The following is an 18,066-nucleotide window of genomic DNA, read 5'->3' as shown; positions in this document are numbered from 1 at the left end:
ATCCCATTGTTTTTATAATTCCTCTTGACTGTACCTAATAAGCAAGGAGGATTCCGAGGGAGGAAGCTGGATCTGAGAGAAGTGATGGGTAAATCCCTTTGCAACGAGAAAGGCAAAGACAACTCCATATTTCACACTCACAATCTTTACACCCTACACAATACACACGTGTGGTGACATTATATAGGGTACAACAATACCATCTGGCTCACTATCCACACGAGGGTTTCCACCCTTAGTGGTTTCTTATGAGCGAGATGAAGCAAAGCTATACACACGAGGGTTTCCACCCTTATTGCCTTCTGTTATACTGTAGCAAGCTGGCGTATGTTCGGTCCCAGATTCCTATATACAAAGACTCGTCATCGGGACTCACTGATACACCGGATATCTCCCCAAAGAAATCAATCTCTTGCCGCACATTGTAATCTGCCTTTGTGCTATATATATGCACAAAATCTGCAGGTTCCGCCACCACCATGAACTGACCATCTGATGAAAAGCGAATTGACCTAGCAGCACCCAAGTTATTCTTCAGAACAGCAACTGGCAATGAAAGATTTCTTATGTCCCAGACTCGGGAAGTCTTGTCCTGGTTTCCGGTGGCAAATATGCGACCATCAGGATGCCATGCTGACGCAAAAGAGTAATCCAGATGACCAACGACCTTAGCAATAGTCTGAAATGACAAAAAAAAAAAAAAAAAAAAAAAAAAAGCAAAGTTGTATATAGTTAGTAAACTGTTCCCATCTTTGAAAATAAAACCTGGAAAATGCTTTTAGGTGTAAATTTGGAATTTAGAAGCACAACTGCTCTGCTAACACGAAGTTAAGGAATACTAAAAAATAAACAAAAAGTAGATATCTCCACGCTGAACAATTATAAAAACAACTGTGTAAGCAAAAATCTGTTATCGTATTAAAGATTACACTTGTATTGGTATTTTTCCACCATTAACCATTTCCTCAAAGTCTACATGTCTCGCGTTCAATTTTCACACAGTTTACCTCATCTTATTAGCAAAAATATTTCTATGGAAAGAAACGCAACAAAATAAGTTGCAGACAAGAGTATCATGATCAGAAAAAAGATCTTGGTACCTTCCCATTCTGCGAATCCATCAGCAATGCATCTACATGGTCACCAACAACCGCAACAAGCCTACGATCTGGGCTTATTGATGTATGCTGCAAATAAGGTCAGCTCCACGTTAAGAAAATAAGTTATGGGAGGAATAACCACAGAAACCAACACATTAATTCCAGTTTAAGCAATTGCAGATCACTTCCAGTTTACAAGCACTTAAGTATATTGCACTCTTCTATTTCAAAGAGGTAATTTGTTTGAAGTCTGCAAAATATTTTCAATACTAGGATTCGCTCAATCAACATTTTGAGCTTTTAAGGAGAGGGTCAATGAAGAAAAATTTTAGCAAGTGGTATCGACCTTAGTTGGAGAGGAAAATTGTTACTATGTCATTAGCTGAAAAGGAAAATTGCTTCAATTTATCTATAAAAGAACGAAATGTCCATGAAGCTAAACCAAAATATGAAATTAGTCTGTGACCTACACCAGTCACCAATTTCCTTTTATTTTAAAAATTGTCCTTGTCCTCAGCACAACCAATTGAACAAAATAAAACTGATTTGAAAGCTTGGCTTCCTAGTTGACATCTCAACAATTTCCAAATATATCAGAAATAGTACTCTTCAATGCACAACTTAACCCTCTAATATTAATATCTAGGGAGGTTGGAGTCAATGAAAATCACAGAAAGTGAAAGTGTAAAGACAAATATGTAGATTCTTAGTATAGAAATAGAAAAAGGCGGGTAAGTTTATCTGACAGAATCCATCAATATGAATTAAGTTCTTAGGATGACTCACATTCACTGGCCAAGGGAAACGAAAGTGATTCAAAAGCTGAAACTTCTGCATGTCATATTCTCTTATGCCCCAGTCATTAATGGATGCCATGAAATGCATTCCACCCCTGAAAAAGCGTTTCTATATCAAGTTGTGTTTTGTTAAAAGAAAAAATTCAGATGAACAGATTTTCAGAACTAGCTAAAATACCCCAATCTATCGTATATTTCAACAGCATTTGTGATGGCATTGTCATCATGTGTGGTCCGGGTACAGAAACTTACTCCTTGTTTATCAAGAGACTGCAGATAAAGACAGAAAAATATGATTTAATACTTTAACTGAACATTAACCAGAAAAATAATCCTTTAACAGACTAAAGCACTAGTTTGCATCTGATAATGAAAAATATAGAATTACAAGAAACAAATAATATCCAACAAGAAATGAGCGCCTAAAATGCCATCAGTAGCTACCACATCAGTTGAACTTAATCATTTCATTAACAAACCATTGCGGAAACCAAAGATATGAATGCACAAAGAAAGGACCGGGTCAAACCATTCTTACTAGTAGTACAACAAAAGAGCAACAAAACTGCTTTCCTAATCCAAAAACTGAGTTCAGTGTGGATCCTAGAACACTGGATTAGTTATGTACTTTCCTAATCTAATTCCTAACCAGCATTTGTTCCAGGTTCAAGTCCGGGAAGGTGTCTTTAAGTTGCCTATCAAAGCACAGCTTCCATTACCCTCAACCTCAAGACTATTCCAAAAAGTATTCACATACGTCAACAAACACTTACTGGCACACTCTCACTGATATCCAATATTAGTCGGTTCTTACATTTCATTTAACTTAAATTCGGTCAAATATTTTACAAGATATTTAGACAATTCCCTGTCCATAATAGAATCTCAGCTCCTACATGCAACAATCTTACGTACAAAATGGTATTCACACTCAACACAATGTGTAAAAAATAAATATTAACCACCCCCACCCCCCTTTTTCTCCTTTTTCTCCTCTTTCTTTCTTCCCCTTCAAGCATGTTAATTGAACAAATTGTTTTTTTAAACATTTTGGGAAAACACCCTAATACCATCTTTGCCTACCAAAGCATGGCTAAAAAATTTCAACCAGAATGCTACCTAATAAAACTAAGCTAAATCTTATTCAGCTTTGAACTCTTAAGGGGAACATCTGTATCCCTTCCAAGCTCCAAAACCTCCCCTCCTTCAACATGTGAAATACTTATAAGGTAGTTTGACCAAATTGGTGCTTTTATCCAGAATATCAAAACAAGGAAAAGAGCTGTAGTCCAGCTTCAAAACAAGGTGCTTTTGATTTAGTACAAGAAATTCTTGCAAGTTCCATTGCGTCAAAGTTCAAATAGGATTATTTAAATAACCTTTCACAAAGTTAATAATATTGTTACAAAATTCATTTTTGTTTTCCTAGGTAGAAAGTATTAATTTCAAGACAGAAATTACGAGCGCCACACATCATAGCTCATAATATAAAAACCAAGCTATTCATGTCTACCAAAAAAAAGTCATTTTCCAAGATCATATACAGTAACCAAATTTCCAGCCAGCTAATGGCATTAGCTCTTTTCTTGACAAGTCAATGGCAAAGCAAAATCATCAGAATGGCAGGATCCCAGACAAGTCTAATTGTCAGATTTACCAAACAATACATCTAATGTGGAAATACTTAACTCTCATCAAACAGACATGCACTGTCAACACGCTATTGAGATGTAAACATTAGAAACTCACTTTACAAGTAAGCTCTCCTTGAAAGCCACCAGCAACAAGAAAATTGTCCTTGACTGCCAGTGTGCTTATCTGAGTCTGCATAAAACCCTCCAATAAACTTCCTGCATGTTTCTGCAAGACCATAGAACTTGGCAAACTTAAACTATGGACATAAGTAGAGGACAAATAGCAATTATATGGAACACTTCAACGTATGTAACATAAATGGGAGGGGGAGGGAGAGAGCATAAACCAACAAAAGCTGGAAAAAAAAATGAAAAACAATCCATTTGATTACTTTATTTTCTTTCAAAGAAAGTAGATCATACACATTATGTACAGGAGGTTGTACTACCTCTGTTGGGGCAACATGTCCTGCAAAATTGAGAACCTTAGACAAATTCCCAGATAGAGATGACCAATGCATGACTGAAAAGTTGGACATGAGGTAGACATCATGCTTTGAAGAGGCCCAAACCAAATTTCTCAGCTGCATGTAAAAATCAATAAAGAATGTCAAGTAGGATATAAAGGTAAACTTCATGAACATTATCATGCAAAAGTTTTATGAACATTAGCTTGCGAAAACAGCTAAAAGGAGTGAATAACTTTATCTTGTTAGAATAAAAAAAAGTCTCATTTAACTAAAGCAAAATTATCTAAGGCAATAAGTTCATACACACAAAACCCATGAGAGAGAGAGAGAGAGCGGGATTAGTGGTGAAGTATACCATCAAAAAATGTAAAAATAATAAACAGCTATGGCATTGCAAGTCCACAAACCTGGAAATGAAGGATTGTAGGTTTAACCAGTCTTGTATTATGGAAGAAGTCATAGTAGTTTCCACCTTTCTGCATTTGTTTGCACTCCTAGTCAAAGTTAACACATATTATTAGTGACGTCTGCTAACTTCAATAGTGACTTGCTAATTGGGGAAATGAAATGAAATGAAGAAAATGCTCGAGAACAAGAAGAAAACCTTGTCCACAGCTTCCCCAGATAAAGGGATGTTCTCATAATTCCTGTACTGTTCTAGCCTCGTCAATCTGTATTTTTCCCTTGTTATGTTCAATCTGTCCCATGGAATACCTTGAATGTCCTTTCCCCTTCTCGCTTGTGCAGATGACGTATCTGACACTTCGGTAAGCTGCTCAAACTCAAGAACAAGGAGTTTCAAGTCCATGTAGTACAACAGGAAAAAACAAAGGATTGAACAATGGGAGCCAAAAGTTGATGGAAACAAACCATGTCATATTCATCAAGACCAATATCTCCACCTTGATTTTCTTCCTCCACATCCTTGACAAAATCAGACATGTCCCCTTCATCCGCCATATAATCCAGTACACTTTATAATCACCAAACACACCCACAGACTTGATGATTGATCATAATTCATTTCCCACATAAACATATGTACCGACATAAAAAACCGAAAAGCAAAACCCAATTCCCATGAAATGAACAAACAAGAACATATAGATATGGCAACATAACAGATAGAAGAATCTATACATGTTATTGAAAGTCTACAGTTTCTCTGACATCTATAAAAATCTTAAAAAAAACTACATACCGCCAAAGAAAACAAATTTATGGGAAACCCAACTACAAATTCTAACAAAATATTAATAAAATTTGCATATACTTTCATCACATACACACAAACACAAACACCCCAACCAGAAAGGACATGACTTTGAAACCATGTCTGAGCGTTTTCAAATCAAACTATTCAAAACAATAAAAGCAACAACAACAACAACAAAAAACTAAAATTGAACAATAATGATTGAAACCCAGAAACCCTAGGTCAAAAATTGGGGGAAAAAAGTTAAAATTGAGAGAGATTAGCAGAAGGGAGGAAAGAAAAAGCACCTGCCTGAAAAACTGAGATTTGGGCTTTTCTTTTTTGCAAAGGAAATGAATGGATTTCAACCAATCAAAAACGCGCCTCCTTCAAGCCCTCTTTCTCTCTTCTCTCTCTGCGTGCGTGTGTCAATTGTGTCGATTGCGTCAAAACTGTATCAAATTGTGTGTGAATGACAGAGCGGAGAGAAACAGATGAGAGAGAGGGAGGCAGATTCTCTTCCCTCCATTTTTTCCGTGTCCTCCTGGTTTTGTGCGGTCATAGTTAAGCTATATATATATATATATATATATATATATTTTTTATAGAGATAATAAGATAAAAATGAATGGTGATATAAAATGTTGACGTGAATTAATATCATATAAACAGGAGGACACAGGAAGTGGAAAGGTAGAGAATCTGCCTCTGAGAGAGAGGGCGAGAGATAGCGATGGAAAAATAATAATTTGATAAGGAGCAGGATTCTTTACTTCTAATATCTTTACCTTTCCATCCCCTCCTATTTGAACGGTCACGGTTAAATCACGTCAACATCTTATATTGATTTTTTTATAGAGATAATAAGACAAAAAATAATGTGTGAGAGGAGGGGATGGAAGGGGATGAGAATAGGAGGGTAGATAATTCTCCTCCTTTTCAATGGGGGCGATGGATGGATGGATGGATGGACCATGAAGATATAAATGTCACGTGTTCATTTGTCGGCAGAAAACCCTATTTGCACGCTGATAAGAGCAACTCCACCGTTGCTAAGGTCCCTGGGGCTATGCACTATTTAATCCAACGAGTGAACGGTAACTATCATTAATGAACAGTAACGGTCTTTTGCATTTTCACCCCTACACTGAATAACCCTAGCAATGGACAATAAAATATTAGTATTTTTTTTATTTATAAAATAATACAAAATAATTTTATTTGTAATTTTGGATAAGATTTTTAATCGTTTTTATTGCGCCACGTGTCATTATCTGAAAAGACAATTATTGGTGATGGATTTTTTATCTAATATCTTCGTGCCATGTGTCGTTATCTTTTCAGAATCGTTGAGGATAGATTTCCGATAAGATTTTTAACAAATGACAGCATGCCACGTGGCATTATCTACAACCTAATCCTTTTTGAATTCTCCATATAATCCACCATCCATCCTCAGAAATCTCACACCAATTTTCTCAAGATCTCTATCATTATTCATAGTTTTTATTTCCTTCTTCACCAAAATTAAAATTTGTATCATTATTCATAGTTTCTACTTCCTTCTTACAATGTCTTCTTCTTCAAGGATGATGTGAGAAATCGATCAATAAGAGGAAGAATTGTTTAACCAATCAGAAGGAATGTTCGATCTCCAGGTGGCCCAAAATGAGATGAAAGAGGATGAGGAGTGTAGAATGACAGATGTCGAAGCAAGAATGCCCAAAGCCTCACATTCCCATCGAGTCATCCAAGTTGTGGCTCAGATCTGCAGACCCAGCCATTCCGCAAACCTTAATAGAAGCAGGCAACGACGAGGTATGGATCTGTTGGACGATTATTTTGTCTGTAACAGTGCATTTCCTGATACATACTTTAGACATCGTTTTAGAATGGAACGACATTTGTTCAACAAAATCATGATTGTTGTTTGCAACCATGATTCTTACTTTGTGCAAAAGAAGGATGCTTTTGATGTTATGGGTCTCCTTCCTAAGCAAAAAATTAATGTTGCCTTGCGGATGCTTGTATATAGAGTATCTGCAGACCAAGTGGATGAGATAGCGAGGATGGGGAAATTAACCATTCTTGAGTCCCTAATGAGGTTTTGTGGAGCAATCGAATCTATCTGCACCGTAGAGTACCTCTAAAGACCTATTGAGATGGACTTGCAAAGGCTTCTGAAGAAGGGCGAGATGCGAGGTTTTCTTGGAATGATTGGAAGCATCGACTGTATGCACTGAACCTAGGAAAATTGTCCAAGTGCATGGCAAGACGCTTTTGGGGACAGAAAATAAGCAAAAAAGTATCATTTTTTAGGCAGTGGCATCTTTTGATACATGGATTTGGCACACCTTTTTCGGGGTTCCGGGAGCTCAAAATGACCACAATGCCCTTGCCTAATCCCCAATGTTCAACGAAGTCTTGCAAGGAAAAGCACCAAAAGTCACGTATTGGGTCAACAGACATAAATACCACAGGCCATACTACCTAGCAGACGACATTTACCTAAGGTGGTCATCGTTTATCAAAACAGTGTCATGTCCGCAAAGTGCAAAGGAAAAACACTTTGCAAGCTGTTAAGAGGAGTGCAAGAAGGATGTGGAGCGTTGTTTTGGTATCCTCCAAACTCGTTGGACGATTGTCAGGGGTGTTGCCAAAATGTTTGATTTAGAGTTGCTTCGATCCATTATGATGACGTGCATCATTCTTCACAACATGATTATGGAAGATGAGTACAATTATGATGTCGTTGATGAATATGAGCCAGACACGATGAATAATTCTAGAAGACAAATATATTGTGCTCATGATGTTACCGAAGAACCCATGCAACACGAGCCATTAGAAAATGATGGACGTTACAATGAAAGACTCATTCGACGATATACTGCACTTCAGGAGCCTTACATGCACAATGCCCGACAAATTGACTTGATAGAGTACTAGTGGGAATTGAAACAAGCTCAAGATACTTAAGTTCATTTAGTGTGTTTGTTTTTATTTGGTGTGTTTATTTAATTTTATTTGGTGTGTTTTTTTTAGTTCATTTAGTGAGTTTTTTTTTATTATTTGGTATGTTTATGTAATTTTATTTGGTGTGTTTTTTTTTATAATTCATTTAGTGAGTTTTTTTTTTATTATTTGGTATGTTTATGTAATTTTATTTGATGTGTTTTTGTCATTTGAATAAAGATTCTCTTAGTATAACTAAATTACCAAATTAAATAAATTTACTCTTACTTTAAATAAAGTACTAAATTCAATAAATTGGAAACAACATAAAGTACTCTATTCAATAAATAATAAATTATAACCCAAAGTGATTGGAAAATTATGGGCTCCGATTATAAACAAAGTGATTGGAAAGTTATGGGTTCGTGAATGGATCATCATCACCTAACCAATTTGCGGTGCTAGGATGATCTTCTCTTGTCGTGCTAGGACCATCTCCTATTGCTCTCGCTTCTCTTGCACGCCTCATTCACACCACATTCGCTTTCTCCGACTTCCAAAAATATTTAGAATTCGGAGACTTCTTTTATGAAGGCGTGTTCATAATGTCACGATCTCGTTGAGCCATTATTTCTTCACTAACTTGTTCCCTTTCTTGCCTAAGTAGCTCTCTTTCTCTTTCATTAGCTTGAAATTCTCTTTCAACAGCTGCAGCTTTTGGCTCATCTCTAGCCTTATCAGCCTTAAATTTAACCATTTCCCGCGCCAAAGTCAATTCACCTTAGCGAACAAGTTCTTCCATATACTTTGCATAATCATTCTTGGAAACACTCCATTTTCTCTTTGAAGCCTTCTTACCTTGAGGCCTAATTGGATAACGGGTCGACCCCGACGCTTGTTCAAGGGGCATTTTGGGCACTTATTTTGCATTATCTTCATGAACATGTGAGGCATGATCTGGCGTAGAGTGTAGAGGGGTGTTGTTCAAGAAAACTTTTAGACTGACAGGCATAACTCTGAATTTAGGACAATCTTTTGACAATATTTCATCATTCCCACCGGTTGAATGCTTTGTTTTTGCTTTTGGTTTTGGCATTATACCAAGCTTGTGCTTGAAGTGCCTACACAATACGGGAGAATAAATAATTATAATCAAAGTAGGTAATGTAAATTTGGGTATAGTACAAACAAACAAATAATATATTGTTACCTGACCTGCTAAATTTTTCCCACTTCGAAGATTATTACTAGCTTGTGCCAAGGCCTCTCTTCACATACTAAACGATTGGCTGAGTATTCTCCAACGACTAGACATCGATTCTTTAGTTCTTTTCCCACCAATTTTCTCAAGATAATTGGCATGAATAAGATTCCACATTTCTCACAACTGCATCTCATTACCCATAATCGGGTCATAAATAACTTCAACCAAGTTAGTACACAACGTTACATCTTCAATAAGCATATAATTCGTACCTGCATCATTGGTCATTTTGTTGGAAAAAAATTGGATTGAAACTTTGAGAGAAAGATGGAATGTGGTTGAAACTAGTTGACAAAATATGAAATTGTAGTGTAAGGTAGAAGATAATGAAAATGTATTTATAGAAAAGTAAAATCTTTTTTTTTTTTTTAATTTTTCAAATTTTATTTTCCGGATTTTTATTAATTTTTTTAATTTTTTATTCACATAATTAATCTCTGCCTTTGGATTAAAAAAAAAATTGAATTTCAACACTCCAGATTGTGCTACATGGCACAACAGTAAGATTTCAGAATTTTAAACTTTTTTTTTATTAATTTATAAAGCCGAATAACGTAGACCGTTGATCTTAGATCCAACGGCTGAAATTAAATAAGCTTTTAATTTTTTTTAACTATTGGAAATCCAACGGTCCATAAAATGTTGTCATTGAAATCCAAGGGACGTGGGGAAACCACGTGGCCTTCCCAACGGTAACATCTCATAAAAGCGTCGAGGACCCCAGCTCTGAATTTGTGTCGGCCGACGCTCACTTGAAGCGCACACGCCTGACGCAAAAAAGAGACAACACGTGGCTGATGTTACCCTGACATTAGCCTTGCATCATACCCACTCTGGGCTCTTAGGCCAGCGATTCCCCACGGGCCTCTCGCTCGGGGCCCCTTTCATCCACATGCCACTGTGGGCTAGAGCATGCAGCTCAGGCCATTGGGTTGAAGTGGGAGCTTGTCCATCAGGCTATTGCCCACGGTGGAAGTGCTCTAAGTGCTAAGCTCCTCCCTCATTTGGCAAGCATGGTTTTTTTTGTGAAAGGTGAAGTGAAATCATAAGGGAGGTTTGAGAGGGTGCGAAGATCAAATGAGAGATGGGGACTCGACCATGAAAAGAGTTGCCTACTCCATACTTCAACGTGCTACCACTCAATTCTTATTTTCTTTACTTTTTGTAATTCACTTGTTTGTATTCTTTCATTTGTGTATGATTCGTGTGTTTGAAGGACTTCAATGTGATTTGTCCATTTATTTTTAGTCACTCTATTTGATGACGACTTCTTGTTGTTGTTATGCAATTCTTTTTTGTTATTAGGCATAGTCGGATCATTGGAGATTGACCATTCTTCATTTTCTCTTTGTTTTAGAGGTTGTTTATGGGAAGATGCGGTGCATTCAATGACGGAGCGGCTTCGATTCATGGTGATTGTTATGATTTAGGGTTATGGATTCATTTAGGTCTCGTTTGGTGGGCTTGATGAGATAAGTTATGATCAATTAAAATGGACTTGAGTTCAGTATGTTGTTTGTTGTGTCAAAATGTGAGATTGACAAAACTGGACATTATGAGTTACAAATCCACAATAGAGTAAGTATCTAAGGGCTTGTTTGGTGTCCTATTTGAAAGTTTTTATAATTTCTCAAAACATTTCTTAAGAATTTTTCTTGAAAACAATTTTCTTTAAAACTCAAAAATCTTATAACTTAAACTGGACAAAGAGATCCAAAAAGATGGGGTCAAGAGAGAAAGAGGAGAGAGAAGGAAAGAGAGTAAGATGATTGGAGGAAAGAGAAAGAAGTGAGAGGATCGGATGAGATAGAGAGGAAGATGAGTGCGAAAAAGAACTGGGAGAATAAAGAGAAAGGATTGAATGAGAGACGAAAAAAGTAAAAAAAAAAAAAAAAAAAAAAAAAAAGGGGGGGGGGTGGAGAGAGAAAGAAGAAAAGAGAGAGAGAGATAGTTTTGGAGTGAGGGGGAGGAGGGAGAGAAAAGAAATGAGTGAGTTTAAATTTAAAAACTTTAAAAACTCACTTTTTGTGTTTTTAGATAATATACTATATTTTTGAGTTAGTTTTGAATTCAGTTTTTGAAAATATTCATACCAAACAAATTTTTAAGGCCTAAAACTTGAAAATTGTTTTTGAGTTTAAAAAGTTGGATTCAGGTAGAGTACCAAACAGACTCTAACATATCATTATACATGAGTTACAAGTCATGTCTTACAAGTTCCTATCAATCCAATCATATCTTTAAGGCTCAATCTCATCCAGTTCATCTAACAGGCCCTTAAGGTTTTGGTTGTTTTGAGCTATATGGGCTTAGATGTGGGTTTATGTCAAATTTTTTGGTGTTTTGGGTTTTCTAATAGTTAGTTTAGTCCGTTGGAGTTATTGCTTTTACAATTATGTTGAAATTTGTATCTTGTACACGTTTTTTTTTTGTATTTATTATTGAAATTGTTTTAATAAATATCGTTATTTCTTTAAAGAAAAAAAATCACTTGTAAATTGATTAGTAATTAGGTGATCAAAGGTTTTGACACTTGACTCGTCAAGTTGACTGAGAAAAGTCACACATCCCACACAAATTACATGTGAAACCGGAATTACCAGATAAAATGGAATTACCATAAGTGATACATGTTAGGATCTAAATCAAATGTATTATGTCCAAAACATCAAGTAAGTTGGTAAGTAGAACCATGAAAAGAGTTGCCCACTCCATACTTCAACCTGCTACCACTCAATTCTTCTTTTCTTTACCTTTTGTAATTAACTTGTTTGTATTCTTTCATTTGTTATACTATGTTTGAAGGATTTTAATGTGATTTGTCTACTTATTTTTAGTCATTTTGTTTGATGACGACTTCTTGTTGTTATTACGCAACTCCTTTTTGTTATTATTCGCAGTCGGATTATGGGAGATTGACTTTTTCCCATATCCTCTCTTTGTTCTACAAGCTGTATATGGGTAAATGCAGTGTGTTCAGTGGCAAAGCGACTTCGATTCATGGTGATAGTTATGATTGAGGGTTATGGATTCATTTAGACCCCGTTTGGTGGGCTGGATGGGGTAGGTTGTGGTCAATCAAAATGGACTTAAGTTTAATCCATTGTTTGTTGTGTCAAAATGTGAGATGGACAGAACTGGACATGATGGGTTATGAATCCACGATCGAGTAGGTTATCTAACATATTCTTCTACATGAGTTACAAGTCATGTCTTATATGTCTCTGCAAATCCAATCTTATCTCTAAGGCCTAATCTCATCTAGCCCACCAAAAGGCCCTTGGGGTTTTGGTTGTTTTGAGCTATGTAGGCTTGGATGTGGGTTTATGTCAAATTTTTTGGTGTTACGGGTTTTCTGATTGTTAGTTTAGTCCTTTGAAGTTATTCTTTTACAATTATGTTAAAATTTGTGTCTTGTACATGTTTTTAATGTACTTATTATTGAAATTGTTTTAATGAATATCGTTATTTCTTTAAAAAATAATAAAATTCACTAATAAATTGGCCAGTAATTAAGCTGACTGAGAAAAGTCGCAGGTCTCACACAAATTACACGTGTAACTTGAATTACCAAGATAAGATGAAATTATCATAAGTGATACATGTTAGCATTTGAAATTACCGTATCCTAATCTCGATTGTTTAATTTCATCAATTAAGATATTATATTTAACATTAAGGTTTTAGATTTGAATCAGGATCTAAATCAAATGTATTAGTCCAAAAGATTCAAGTAAGTTGGTAAATAGAATCTGCTTAGGGGAAATTCCAGGGGCCCAAGATGCAAGAAATGACCCGTCGCTGATACGTCAGTGTCTGTGAAAAGTGAGTAACAAAGCCTCTACTATTTACATGATGCCGTCCAATCAAACAACAACTCCACATGGGCCTTAATTTGCTCATATGAAGAAATAAGACATCAAGTATTCTCCAAGTGGTAATTGAGTCATTAGGCTTCTTACTTTATATTTGTCTTTTATTACAACAAACAAAGATGGAGTTAAATGCTTTTATTTTTATATTTTTAATGCATGAGTCTCATAGACCACCAATAGGATGAAAACTAAAATCAATTTTAATTTTTTTAAAAGTTAAAGTAACCTCCTATGGGCCTAATATATTACTAAAATAAATTTCAACACATTTATTGAAAAAGAAGAAGATTTAACATTTATATCTAATTGCCAAATTAGTCATCAAATATTGACATATTATATATTTGACATCTCGTTAAATATGATTCAATATCCTAATAAATAATGTGTTAAGTTTCTACTACCTATACATCTCGGGTTCAAAACTCCATTCCAACATAATGTTTGATTCAACGAAAGAAAATGAATAATTGTGGATTACGATGACGACTCTATTGTTTAATCTACAAAGTTTATGAAAGTCAAAAGCATGACCATTCAATTAGAGAATGGTAATGCTCATTTAATCAAAATTTCCACGTAACAAGGGTTTACAGAAACTTTAGTCTCCGTTATATTTGAAATAATTTCCATTCAAAAAGTTGTATGAACAAAAAAACTTAAAACGCAGCAGTTGAGTATACCTTCAAACCGAGGGTTCCTAACGAAAAGGAACGTGTTTTGCAAATAGTGTAGATTAAAAATTGTTGATGCCAAAAGTTTGATCAACGGTCACGCAGCCTACACACATTCAAACTGGTTAGAGGTCACTCAGTTTGAATGTCTTCATCCCGTTTCACTAACTGCGGACTTCTGAAGAGTAGCGAAACGGGATGAATACTATTTGGTATATAAGAAAAATATAATATCACATGGAAGAAGCCCAAAAATAGTCAACCAAATGCCACTCTCCGTATGAACAACCTGCCATCCTCCTTCCCCAGCATAGTGCTGCGGGTGCGGGACTAGCTGCTCCACCCCACATTCCTCATATTCTTCATGAAATCTGCTCCTCGTACCAATCATAGAATTTAAAGGTCTCCCTTGATGCGCACCTAAGTGCAGGACTCCTTTTAGGTGCCACTCTTGAACCAGCATGGCAGCACCCACCATTGGTCTAGTATTAATGTCCAATATTACCATCACAAGTGAATCAATTTAGCAGTTGCTTCAGTAGATATATTGCCTCACTGTACCTGAGTTAAGGATATAAGTTCTGTCAGCGTGCGGAACAGCACCTTTTCCCTTTCCCACGAGTTTTCCATAGATGTTTATGAGAGCTTACAGAAAAATAGAGTATATATATGCTTGACGTGTTCTAGTTTTGGCAGTAATGATGAGTTCTCGTGTTGGCCAACAACAATTTGCTGTGTTTCGTAGTAATGAAATAATGTATCAACTATTTCATTCACAGATGTTAATCAAACATTAGGAGTAACAGCGTAGTCGAAATATATCAAAGTGAGTTGAATCAACGTGAAAAAATGAAAGGTAATTCCATTCTCCATACCTATGCTCACGCTCGAGAAAGGAAATTCCAAGTGAAACCGCTTTTTGAGTAGATATACATAGCAGAACAGCACGAAGGTAATGGAGCCATTGATGCAGAGGTTGAGAACCATGAAGCTGCAGTGGATATACACGAATCAGCTATCTTTATGCATATGTTACCTCCATGAAGAGCTTGATCAATTATCTGTGCCACTTCTTGGCCTGCAAGGGCAAAAACATTTAATAAGGTAAGGGCAACAAAGGAGTCCAACACTTTCGCAAAGACACAAACAACAACTCTTCATAAGCAAGCAGGCCATCTCTGAGAAAATTTGTGGTGAAATTATGCACTTGTAAGTTAGAGACTTCACTTTTCCCAAATCCACCAGTAGGTCAGGAAGAAAAGCCTCTGCATAGAACCAAATCCCGGTTACTGTGGTAACAGAATTAGAAAAATGTTTGACCCGTATCTGTCCACATAGTAGGGCTCGTACTATGTAGTCATCGAAAGCCAATTCATCATTTTAGGAGCATAAACTAGGATACAACCAAATTTAGAATGATCCATAGAACACGCTCCATTTTATCAAAGATGATAATCTAATACATTGAAAAGATTAGGGTTACATCTTTAGTTTCCAAACTACTAGAGAAGACCAAGTAAAATGATTACTGATTACTCATCTAGGAAAACTTTTAAACAAAACAGTTATAATTCCTCGAATAAAATAAGAGAATATGAAAAGCACACTCAGCACAAACTTAGATACCTTAAATTAAGCTTCAATTATGTAGGTTGCCTACAATCTGCTTCTTCCATAAGCCAATTTTATTAACAGGAAAGTGAAGTGAAGTGGTTTTGAATTAAGTAAACTTTTCAACTCAGGATAATGTAAGGTATTTCAGAAAATTACCCTTTAGGTGAAGGGCCATTTGCTTCATATATATAGATACAGACCGTGAGACTTCATTTTTACAGTCATTCATATCACTGCCATAATACTATCCTCGCACTTTGATTATTTTCGGGTAAGATCTGAACAATTGACATTCTCTTCTACCAAGGTTCCATTTGTTGCTTCCCGCCATCATGAACAGAATGAGCATCAACAGTCCAAAACTGCCCTTTCTCCCTGTAGTCAATTGTCTCACCCTTCTTATCACCATCATCATCCCCATAAAAATCTTCAGGCTCAAACAAACTCTGAAAACCATCATCATAGTCGTCGTCATCATCATCATCATCAGACTCAAAGTCATCACTAGAGCCACCAATCTCAGTGTTGTTAATCCTAGCTTTCTTCCTCTCTCTTCTTAGTCTCTTGCTTTCTCTGACCAACTGCATCAACTTTTCCTTTATCACCAAAGTCTCTTTCTTCTCCAACAGTGCACCCTTGTCATCAAAACCCTCCACTAAAAACACTGAATCTCTCTGCCCTTTCAAGCTCACATAGAATAACTCCGGGTGCCGTATGATCATCCCTCTCAACTTGTTGGACAGCACAAAATCATTCCTAAAATGAGTCAAGTGGTCTATCAAAGTTCTCTTTTCAACCGTCATCCCTAGCACTTCTCTCACCACCAAACAAGCTCTCTTCTCTGCCTCAATTGACTCTTTAGGCAAGTCCGAGATGGGGGTATTGTATGGGCACACATCTGGAATTTCTTTGAATTTGAGCAAAAAATCCTGGTGACGCCTCTTCAAATTTAGACCCTTTCGGAGCGTCAACTGCTTGAATTTCAAGGGTCTGTCTACTATTAGCTCACGTGACTGAACTTCTGGAGATGGTAAAGGCTTTGCCAAGTCTTGGTCCCAGGAGACAAGCTCAAGTGCACGGCCATAGGAGGTGTCAACAGTCTTGAATTTATTTGGATAGTCATTGCATAGACGAGAGCGAAAATTAGGGGGAAGACCAAGATCTGGAGCTAGGTGAACCAACTTTGACAAAAGTAGTCGATGATGAGAAGAGAGCATAAGAAGTTTCTGGAGTTTTGTGGCCAAGGAGTCAGAGATGGCTGATTTGAGACTTAATTCCTCAGCAGCAAGGGCTGCTGCAGCTGGGGTTAGACGGACACAGAGTTGTGATAATGATTTAGTTGCATTGGATGGCAAGGGAGCCGTTGGGATCGAGAAGAGTTCAAAAATAGTAGGGTATCGATGAATCATTGAGAGAATGGATCGTGGCTTTGATAGGGAAAGGTAGGCTCGACACTTATTGAGAATATGAATTGGAATATAGCATTTCGGTTTGGAAAGAAGCAGTGTTTGTAGCTTTTGGACAAAACGTATCTTGTTTTGCTTCACAACATGCTTGTCTAGTGAAGGACTGCGGACAGTTTTGACAGACAAGCAAGAAACTGAAAAAGGGATATTTTCTGAGATCCTATTGTTTTTATAATTCCTCTTGACTGTACCTAATAAGCAAGGAGGATTCCGAGGAAGGAAGCTGGATCTGGGAGAAATGATGGGTAAATCCCTTTGCAACGAGAAAGGCAAAGACAACTCCATATTTCACACTCACAATCTTTACACCCTACACAATACACATGTGTGGTGACATTATATAGGGTACAACAATACCATCTGGCTCACTATCCACACATGGGTCAAATTAAACGTTTCCAGCCTTAGTGGTTTCTTATGAGCAAGACGAAGCAAAACTGTCACAAAGAAGCACAACTCTCCAACTATCCAACTATCCAACTATCCTGTAAACAAAAACAAATTTAAGTCACATAATCATGTAAAAGGTTCAAAATACATGCATCAGCCCTAAGTTTAGCCACACATACAAGCAAACACAATTTCAACCACAGTGCAAAGCAGTGTTCTTAGGAAACTGATATCTATAAGCGGAAAAAGGAACCTGCATGTCCCATATTCAGATGGAGAAGACGTTGTACATCTATGACTAGCAAAATTAGCAGTATCAATTTGCCAATTTGACTCAACCTAACCACCAGAAGACAGAATTCTTCTCCATAAAGGAATCCTACCTAACTATCCGAATCGACAACGTTTTCCATTGTGTATGAAACAAACACTAGGTTTCTCTGCAGAAAAATTGAACTTTCCGCTGGGTCTTAAGCAAACACCCAGCCATGACCTAGTCATCGAATTCTCATGCTCCAGTTATACAATCACGGATAAAAAAAAGATGGTTCAACAACAAAAACCCTACCAAATAAAAACCAAAACAATTATGATATTGTATCACGAAATGACAGAGGGCAAGTCTAGGTGCA

The 18,066-nt window shown here is 36.6% G+C and overlaps 2 protein-coding genes across 6 annotated transcripts; both read right to left on the bottom strand.

Annotated features, from left to right (window-relative positions):
- Nucleotides 1-108: 108 nt before the first annotated feature.
- Nucleotides 109-5,711, bottom strand: LOC137722331 (uncharacterized WD repeat-containing protein C2A9.03-like). Of its 5 annotated transcripts, none has more exons than XM_068461300.1 (10): nucleotides 5,505-5,711; nucleotides 4,872-4,974; nucleotides 4,606-4,782; nucleotides 4,409-4,495; nucleotides 3,981-4,115; nucleotides 3,647-3,757; nucleotides 2,076-2,167; nucleotides 1,887-1,992; nucleotides 1,101-1,187; nucleotides 109-679 (listed from the first exon to the last, which is right to left on the bottom strand). In XM_068461300.1, exons 2-10 carry the CDS (start codon nucleotides 4,959-4,961, stop codon nucleotides 293-295), a joined length of 1,272 nt encoding a protein of 423 aa, XP_068317401.1. In that variant the 5' UTR covers nucleotides 4,962-4,974; nucleotides 5,505-5,711; the 3' UTR covers nucleotides 109-292. The 5 variants fall into 5 exon arrangements, with proteins under 5 accessions (XP_068317401.1, XP_068317402.1, XP_068317405.1 ...); XM_068461301.1 differs by having other exon boundaries at nucleotides 5,509-5,711; XM_068461304.1 differs by having other exon boundaries at nucleotides 4,606-4,773; nucleotides 4,872-4,948; nucleotides 5,505-5,710.
- Nucleotides 5,712-14,006: 8,295 nt separating this feature from the next.
- LOC137722330 (protein WHAT'S THIS FACTOR 1, chloroplastic) lies at nucleotides 14,007-17,543 on the bottom strand. Its single transcript, XM_068461299.1, has 3 exons — nucleotides 15,735-17,543; nucleotides 14,840-15,042; nucleotides 14,007-14,525 (listed from the first exon to the last, which is right to left on the bottom strand). The coding sequence occupies exon 1, from the start codon at nucleotides 17,327-17,329 to the stop codon at nucleotides 15,878-15,880; it is 1,452 nt and encodes a 483-aa protein (XP_068317400.1). The 5' UTR covers nucleotides 17,330-17,543; the 3' UTR covers nucleotides 14,007-14,525; nucleotides 14,840-15,042; nucleotides 15,735-15,877.
- Between the last annotated feature and the right edge of the window lie 523 nt (nucleotides 17,544-18,066).

Source organism: Pyrus communis, chromosome 17 (assembly GCF_963583255.1).
Source record: "Pyrus communis chromosome 17, drPyrComm1.1, whole genome shotgun sequence".
Taxonomy (NCBI): Eukaryota; Viridiplantae; Streptophyta; class Magnoliopsida; order Rosales; family Rosaceae; genus Pyrus; species Pyrus communis.
The sequence above is the reverse complement of the archived record's forward strand: the minus strand, read 5'-3'. Positions and strand labels throughout refer to the sequence as shown.